This window comes from Stereum hirsutum (assembly GCF_000264905.1).
Source record: "Stereum hirsutum FP-91666 SS1 unplaced genomic scaffold STEHIscaffold_6, whole genome shotgun sequence".
Classification (NCBI taxonomy): domain Eukaryota; kingdom Fungi; phylum Basidiomycota; class Agaricomycetes; order Russulales; family Stereaceae; genus Stereum; species Stereum hirsutum.
Genome location: NW_006763136.1, coordinates 1557467 through 1566361, shown reverse-complemented (window position 1 = coordinate 1566361; position 8895 = coordinate 1557467). Strand labels below are relative to the sequence as shown.

At 52.5% G+C, this 8895-nt stretch overlaps 3 protein-coding genes across 3 annotated transcripts; 2 read left to right on the top strand and 1 right to left on the bottom strand.

Moving 5' to 3' along the window:
- Positions 1-1057: 1057 nt before the first annotated feature.
- STEHIDRAFT_96568 (uncharacterized protein) lies at positions 1058-4356 on the top strand (the record flags this gene model as incomplete). Its single annotated transcript, XM_007303640.1, has 4 exons — positions 1058-1074; positions 1135-1413; positions 1482-3829; positions 3903-4356. The coding sequence occupies exons 2-4, from the start codon at positions 1258-1260 to the stop codon at positions 4354-4356; spliced, it is 2958 nt and encodes a 985-aa protein (XP_007303702.1). The 5' UTR covers positions 1058-1074; positions 1135-1257.
- A 235-nt stretch (positions 4357-4591) lies between these two features.
- STEHIDRAFT_96566 (NAD-P-binding protein) lies at positions 4592-5893 on the bottom strand. The gene is made up of 4 exons (XM_007303639.1): positions 5321-5893; positions 5200-5256; positions 4942-5128; positions 4592-4880 (listed from the first exon to the last, which is right to left on the bottom strand). Exons 1-4 carry the CDS (start codon positions 5882-5884, stop codon positions 4798-4800), a joined length of 891 nt encoding a protein of 296 aa, XP_007303701.1. The 5' UTR covers positions 5885-5893; the 3' UTR covers positions 4592-4797.
- A 148-nt stretch (positions 5894-6041) lies between these two features.
- STEHIDRAFT_156427 (uncharacterized protein) lies at positions 6042-7105 on the top strand (the record flags this gene model as incomplete). The annotated part of the gene is made up of 2 exons (XM_007303638.1): positions 6042-6086; positions 6623-7105. 2 exons carry the CDS (start codon positions 6042-6044, stop codon positions 7103-7105), a joined length of 528 nt encoding a protein of 175 aa, XP_007303700.1.
- Positions 7106-8895: the final 1790 nt, after the last annotated feature.

Sequence of the window (8895 nt, the reverse complement as noted above, 5' to 3'; positions counted from 1 at the left end):
AGTCAACATATTTATACCGCGCCGGCGAAGCCAGGGGCGCCTTGCGTATCTACAAGTAAGCAACTAGGGACGAGACCTGTACCGTACCGTACTGTACTCGAAAATGGAGCTGATACCCAAGTTCTCGTGCACTAAGTAAAAGACCGTGAAACGAAACTAGGGAAGTAGGATGACAGACCCGTATCCAGGCCGAGTTGAGCTCGATCGCGGCACCTCCTCCTTCTCCTATGTGGGCGGGGCATCAGCGAATGTGAATGACGTTGGGTTCCTCGCAAGGAACCGGACTAACTCCGGGATGGGTTCCGCTGAGTCTGTTAGAAACTCTACGAAACGCATTCTCCGCGGTCGAACGTAGCGTGGGCAGCTATTGAGGATGTGGTGTCTCGTTTCGAGAACACCGCATATCGGGCAGTTGGACGATTTGGTGGGGAAGAATCGGGACCGGTATTCGCCGATGGGAGCGTGGTTAAGGATGAGACGCGATATTCTGGGAGGTGCCGCGGTTCCCGACCGTCGACGTCCGTTTATTGTCGTGTCTGTTTGTTTGAACTTTTCGACGTTCGTATGTCGCTAATCATCGTTTCTGTGGCCATGACCAGTCCACCATCCCAAGTCGGCGACATGTCTCGAAACAACATACCCTTCTTCTATCCACATTGGCGATATTGATGCCTGACTTGCCACAGTCCCCAAAGGCACTATTTCGCTCAACTTGCAGCTTGAGGCTTGGGCTGGTTCAAGTAGAATTCTTCTCCGAGAAAGCATCTGGTTCTTAGAAGCGGCGGTGAGCGCTTCTGTGCCGCTGTGAACCAAGCTGTACTACTTGGTATGTTCGGCTGCCAAATACAGGCATGAGGCGCCTTGAATTACTGTGGCGCGCAGGCGCCTGTGGTCTACGCTCTAATGACAAGTACCCACGCCAGTCGTTTCTTTCCTCGACCCACGACGTCGACGATGGCAACACCCAGGGTAAACACTGATAATCATACGAACTCGCCATGCCGTTTCTTCGCAAAGGGTGCCTGCCGCTATGGTGAGACGTGCAAGTTCAGTCATGCCGTGCCTATCACCTCGGTGAGTGGTTCCAACTACTTGATTTACCAGATACTGACAATCTACACCTCACGTTGCAAGGAGCGTTCTTCGTCCGGGAACGCAAATTCTCATACTCAACGAGCTCGAAGTAGACGATTTGGACCTCAGGTTGATCAGGCACTCTTTTCGAGTGGCGCGGAACGAACTCCCTCAGGACTACCCATGGCGGCTCCACCAGATACGAGCTCCAACCATCACGCTGAGCCTTATAACTCCCAAAATCATCGCCCGATCTCGGGCAGGGCTCCTGTCTGTCGTGCGTGGAAGGCAGGAGCGTGCTCTAAGGGGTCGCAGTGCCAATTTCGCCATCCGGCTTCGGTGCGCCACCCGCTACTTCTGTTCTAGATTCGAACGCTGCACAGAGTTCTCACATGACCTCTTCACAGGATCATAACGGTCACGATCAGGTCGAACGACAAAGAAACAATCGGCAGTCACGCTTTGGAGAGCGAGAGGAGCAACAACGCGTACTACAGAACAGCCGAGCAGAACAAGAGCGCGCTCGTCAGGAGAAGCTGGCTGAAGAAGCGGAAGCTAGACGTCTCGCTCAACTTGCGCAGCAAGAGGAACAGCGTCGCATGCTCCAGAAAATCGAACAAGAACGCGAGCGTGCTCGCCAGCAGAGACTAGCCGAGGAAGAGAGAGCTAGAGAGGCTCGCAGAGCAGAACTCCAGGCAGAGTTCCAGGCTCGCGCGGCGGAGATTGCCCAGCAGAACGCGGCAAAGACGATCAAGACGGTTACACTCGGATCCATGGTCACTTTCGCGGCCGGACTCGAGGCTCAGCAAATTATCACCGGCTTCGAATCTTGCACAGTCAAGATCAAGAACCTCCCACTAGATGCTCAACTGAACGAGGTCTCGGACATATTCACCCAACAGGGTATCGATCCCATGCGTTTTCAGCTCGTTCACATGAAGCCCATACAAGGAAAGCAGATCGCGGAGGTCATCATGGACGCCGAGACGGGAAGTGCTATAACCGCTGGGCTGGAGGATATCGAGTTTCGAGACGAGCGTTTGACGTTCGAAGTTGGGCCATGTAACGGCTTGGCCATGGGAGCTCCTTCTCGCGACTCTAACGTATTGACGATCTCCTGGCGTCAGCCCTCTGCGCGTTATATTGCGGAATTTGACGATATCCCTCACGCAGCTCGTCGAGTACAGGAGCTCAACGGACGCCACCTTCACGGGCGACGCGTGAAGGTCGAAATGAATACACCCCCTCCTGGACGTGCACTCCCCTACTTCCGTCCGAACTCCATTAAGATGTTTAACCTTCCCCTCACGGTCACGGATGCAGAAATCATCGACTTCTGTGGGTCGACTCTGATCAAAAGGTTACCGGGTCCCGCCTACGATTCCGAGAGCGGTATTCGTCTCCTCAGAGAGGCTCTGGAGCGACTCTACCCTTTCACCTCTTTCGAGATCTCACCTGCAGGATCACAGGATACCGCATCTGTCCGTGTCAAATTTAGGTCTTGGGATGAAGCCGAACAAGTTCGTCATCAGCTAGAGGGAAATCGACTGTCGTATCTGGGAAACGCAACTCCATGGCTCCGACTACCCAGTCCTATGCTTTACACCGTCACCATCCCAGAGGGCCAGTACCAGGCCCAGCAGACCCTCTGGACATCCCTTCGCGAAACGATCAAGGACCAAAAAGCCTGCGATTTGTTGGTTCATAGGCATGGTCCGGTTGTCCACATTCGCGTGGCAGGTTCTGTCAAACCGGCGGTCGGTGCGTTGAAGGTGCGAGTCGAGGCTCTGGCGGCGGGTGAGACGGTAGATGGGTGGCACCACTCGTTAGCCCGAGATGCCTTTGCTCGGTCTATCCTGAACGATTCTGGCGCGTTCTTCCGGGTCGACTGGAGGCAGATGGCTCTGAAGGTCTATGGAGAGTCCAGAGCTGTCGAACGTGCTCGTGCTATCATCACAGCAGAGCTCGAGGCCCTCGCTACGACCCAGCGAACTTTGACACTGAAGAAGCAGTCCGTTGGGTTCTTCATTCGGCGCGGAGTCCCAGAGCTTCAGAATGCTTTCGGAGAGGATAGTGTGAGACTCAATCCGGCGACTCGTCAGATCACTATCAGGGGCGGAGAGGATGCGTGGCATACGCTTGACCGCTTGATCACCGAATCGTTGGCAGGCCCAGACATCCTGGCCTCCCGCTCTTCGACACAGCACACCTGCCCTGTCTGCTACGACGACGTCTCATCCCCCGTCCAGCTCGGTTGTGGACACGTCTACTGTCTCGCATGCGTCCGGCACCTCTTAAAGAGCGCACTCGAACCGAACCAGCAATTTCCCCTCGTCTGCATGGGCGACGAAGCTCGTTGCGATGTCTCCATTGCTATTCCTACCATTCAGGATCTCCTGCCTCCCAGATCCTTCGATCACTTGCTCGAACTCGCTTTTTCCGCCCACGTCGCAAACCATCCCCTCGAGTTCAAGTTTTGCAAGACTCCAGACTGCAATCAGCTCTATCGCGCCACGGGCCCAGATTCTCCTACCGTTCTCAGCTGCCCATCTTGCTTCGCCACCGTTTGCTCGTCCTGTCATGAGGATGGTCACGAGGGAATGAACTGTGAGGCGTATAAACTGGCCAAGAACCCGGAGGAGCAAGAGCGACTGAACGAGCAGTGGATCCTCGACCAGGGTGGACGTATCAAGAGGTGTCCTCAATGCAGCGCGCATATTGAGAAGACGGAGGGGTGCAACCATATGCAATGTCGGTGAGTGCTTTAATCAGTGTCCGGATGGATTGCCCCTCGATACTAAAATATCATGACTTGGTTTCTTCTACAGCCTTTGTAATGCACATTGGTGCTGGATCTGTAGAGGCCAATTTCCGCCGCAAGAGATTTATCGACACATGGATGCTGCACACGGCGGCATGCACGCTGTCGACAACGAAGCTGCTGCGCCTGCTCCTCATCTAGAGGGCGTAAACTACCGCCAGCAAGAGGAACTTCTGCGCCAGGCTGAAATTCGTCGAGTTGCAGCCCGTCAACAAATGGGGGGGCTGGTGGATGAGGGAGTACGTCAACGAATCGCGGAACAGCGGGAAGAGGTGGCACGTCGTTTGCGCCAAGCGCAGGTACAAGAGCAGCTTCGCCAACGGGCCTTGGACGAGCAGCAGCGCATAGCTCGTCTTCAGGCCATCCGAGAGGAAGGCTTACAAGCACAACGGCGACGGGAAGAGGAGCGACGGGAATATGAGCGCCGGCAGAACGGGGGTTGGGGTTGCTGTATCATGTAAAGTTTCTCAGGGGAGATGATGCTTAAAGGGAACCGTGAGAAGTTTGTATACACCTTGTACCAATACAGAAAGCGGTGTATGACTCTGAGCATGTCGGTAGCAGTGATTGACAGGGAGATGGTGGCGAACCGGGCTTCAGTATGTAGTCGATTGTGCCAGGAAAGTGTGGACGATAAAGACTTAGATAGACACGCTTGACGTTGATTCTCGCAGAGAGTTTGGAGCTGATTGGTCTGAAACGTGCAACAACAAGTCCGAGCGAGGTCAATGTGACACTCACGATGGCGCATTTGTACATGTGGCGTGCATCGCCCTCAGGTCGCCGGTCTTGTTTGTCAGATAGTAAAGGTAGGAAGGAGGTGTGAGTAAACAGTGGCTGGGGTATAATTGCGCAGAGCAAATGAATATATCCATGCACTTGGTATTGGAGGGTCGGTGCAGTTACACCACCATGCGGACCTTCAGCTTGTCTCCGCTCACAATCTCCTGTTTTTTCGCAAGTAGCTCTTCCATATCCCAGATAGCTAGTAAAGAAATAGATATGATGAGAGTTTCCAGACATGGAAAGGGCACGAGAATACTCACAACTGATGTAACGACCGGCCAGCCACTCTCTCCTCTCTCTGGTCAGAAAAGCGATCGTATCCCCAGCCAGTTCAGGCGTTTCGGTCAGGAGAGCGTGCGTGAAGGACGGCATGCGGAGTCCCATGTCGGTGGCAACGCCTCCGGGGTGGATTGCGTACGCCAGAAGCCCTTCATGACCATGATCGACCTGTAGTAAACAAGACGAGTGATAGATGATGAGAGCAATATTCGAGAATATATAAACACAGGGAGACGTACATTCATGAACTCCGTCAAGCGCAGAACGGCAAGCTTGCTCGACTGATACGATGATCCCTACGTGCCATCACCCCGGTCATCAGTCTAGATGAAAACAGAGTAAGATGGAAGAACTGCTCACCCCTGGCATCGTCAGATGAGCCCCAATCGATGTCAAGTTCACGATGGTCTTTTCCTTGCCCTTCAGTACTAACGGCAAGAACATGTTGGTCACTAGGAATAACCCCCTGATATTGACTTCCCAAGTATACCACCACTCGTCTACATCGGTCTCCCCGATCAGCTTGTACTCCTCCATCCACCCAGCATTATTCACCAAGATATCCAATCCTCCTTCACCAAGAGCGTTCCCCACTTCATGTGCAGCACGCTTCACGCTCTCCTTGTCGAGAATGTCGAGCTGTATCTTCACGATTTGTGGGGCAGGATGTCCTGCCTTCGAAGCAGCATCGAGAATATCGGATTCGAGAGAGTCGAGAGATGAACGAGCGCCAATTACTATCTTCGAGGCCCCAGATTGAGCAAACGAGATGGCGATCCTGCGACCTATGCCTTTGGAAGCACCGGTGATGAAGACGGAATGAGATTTGTGGGTGCCAGAGGGTTTCAGAGGATCAATGAAGGGGTATGTATCACTGTGGGTGCTCTTCGTGAGCGCAAAACCTGTGTGCAGCGGGAATTCCATGTTGGGGACAGATAGGACAGATGCGTTGGTGGAAGAGGAGAACGATATCCTGTCGGAAACGAACTTATGGAAACGTGACAAGGGATGCTCTGTTGTGGCGGTAGGATCCTGTATTGACACTGACTACTGTACTTTTTCGACCAAAGGTTCATCAGAAATGTACGTCACCCATCAGTTTCGCCCCGGTCACGGTTCAGAAACCGTGCGTGAGCGTGACGGGACCCGTAAATAGTTCAGAAAACAACGTAGGCGCTTGCAAAAATGATCATTTTGCGCAAGCGCCTGCCGAGGTCACTGTTCGCTCACCATGCATTATGCGTGAGGTCACGCAGGATTTTGTTCGGTTCACCAGCGCGGAGAACGCGTGACGAACCTTTGGTCGAAAAAGTACAGTAGTAGCTTAAGACGAAGGATTGATAATTGAGCAGTCGCTCGTCCTAGTCTATGCAAATCTGCGTCGACTGAGTTCTTAGCCCAACGCGTTGGGCAAGATAAGATGTAGTAGTCTAAGTTACAAACATTGAGAAGACGAAGGGTGGCGCAGAGTCCGCGCCAGTGGTGCCACCACGCGGAGATGGCGGAGCTTGCCGAGAGAGGTGTCAGGACGCGACAAGAATCGATAGCGCGTTCAACTCGTTCGACGCGCCTGTATCTTCGAGTTCGCGTTTTACGACGTGCTACATCACCATCATCATGGGCAAAACAACGTGAAGAAGCACGAGGCTTAAGGATACGCAGGCCAACACTGCCCCTCCAAAGGTCAATGCCACGGTCAAAGCCACTGCAGTTTCCACCGAACCTCCATCTCCAGCCAAGTCGACTACCACAGAACCCTCATCTCCAAAGCGTCCCCCAGCTATTCCATCTTCCTCGTCCAGTCATCAGCAGCAGTCTGCCCGCTCGACACCCCTCGCCCAGCAGAACACGATGGTGTCGAACAAGCTCGACAGCACTCAGCGGTATTCGAACGCTCAAACACCAGTCGATGTCCTTCAAAAGGGCTTGGCTCAAGAATGTGCTGGCAATTTCGCAGGGCCGGTGGACATTGAGTCTTTCCTGGACAAATATGTGCCCAAGCCTCCCCCAACGGCGGGCGACAGACCAGACGTAGGGTGGGGCGAACTCGCCAAGTCGTGCAGCGAGAAATGGATGTATGGACCTTTCGTACGTCGTTTCTTTCTAACACCCCAAGTCGTGCATCAGCATCAGCATCGCGTGTAACATTCCTTGTCGGCGGAGACTTCCTTCGAGCACTACCTCACTGATGCTGTATTTATACAACATTCCACGCATATGATCGTCGTCCATTTCTCTGAGGGCGGAAATAGCCTTTGAGCTCTGACTAGCCGTGATATCTGACGTGGAGGTAGTCCTTCAGTTTTGTGGCCACTGATGGGCGATCTGTATGGTTGCGGAAAAAACCGAGGTTTTTTCCCAAAACGATTATTTACCGGTATTTTACTGGTATTTTACCAGTATCTTACCGACCCCCTACCAGGGTTTCCCAAACGTTACTTACATTACATTACTGCCGCGTAATGTAATCTAATAGTATTCCCTCGAAATCATGCGCGTTGAGATCCGGAAATGTATTGTAATGTATTCCCCCTGTATTGCGCCCAATTCGTAAGTAATGGTAAGTAATGGTATGAAATCTCTTCCGTGCACGTGCATTATATCTTTTTGGTTCAGCAACTCACTCGCACTAATGTTGAATGATACAAGTGCTGCAGCATTGCAAGTGATATACACATGATTTTCCCGTGTCCTTACAGGGTTGAGTTGAACGGCAGGTAGAACAGCAAAAATGTGGCGAAAAGCAGGCTACGGGCACTCATCCCCAAAAGGTGAATGTGGCGGCAATCGAACAGTCGGGGCCTATCCGGAGCTTCCACCTGACCCAAAAATGTCTTTGGTGCGTATGGATCATACAAATGAATAGTATTGAATAGTAATCATTTCGTACCTCGACTGTAATCGAAAGTAATTGTAACGAAATAGATCCTAGAAGCGCAGCCGCCGTAACTGTAAGTAATCGTAAGTAATCGTAAGTATTTCTAAGTAATACCTCGTAATTGTAATGTTTGTCGCTCCCTGCCCCCTACCGACGCCCTGGAGTTTCTTACCCGCAACATGGTCACGTGCAGGTCTTTGTGCCGGTGTGGCTCAAGCGCCACACCATGATCCCTGCCTGCTGTGTCGACTTTCCTTGATCTTTTCAGTCTCTATGGACTGAACAAGTGATTTCGAGACAGTCTGCTATCATTGGGAATCATATGTATAGCAATGGATCCACATGAAAGTGGCAGCTGGTAGCATTGTGCAAAGAGCACATCCGAGGTGGCGCGCCGCGCGGCAGCGCTCGGTTTTTTTTGGGAGGAATTTGAGAGGAAAATGAGCGGTCACATGATATTTTAGTGCACGTGATGCGGTATCTTACCAGTAATTTACCACCCCCCTCCGGCGCCGGGTCGGTAAGTTACTGGTAAGGAACCCTCAAGCAGGTTTTTTCCGCAACCATATGCAGCCGCGGTTCTTTTTTTTTTTTTTTGAGTCAACATATTTATACCGCGCCGGCGAAGCCAGGGGCGCCTTGCGTATCTACAAGTAAGCAACTAGGGACGAGACCTGTACCGTACCGTACTGTACTCGAAAATGGAGCTGATACCCAAGTTCTCGTGCACTAAGTAAAAGACCGTGAAACGAAACTAGGGAAGTAGGATGACAGACCCGTATCCAGGCCGAGTTGAGCTCGATCGCGGCACCTCCTCCTTCTCCTATGTGGCGGGGCATCAGCGAATGTGAATGACGTTGGGTTCCTCGCAAGGAACCGGACTAACTCCGGGATGGGTTCCGCTGAGTCTGTTAGAAACTCTACGAAACGCATTCTCCGCGGTCGAACGTAGCGTGGGCAGCTATTGAGGATGTGGTGTCTCGTTTCGAGAACACCGCATATCGGGCAGTTGGACGATTTGGTGGGGAAGAATCGGGACCGGTATTCGCCGATGGGA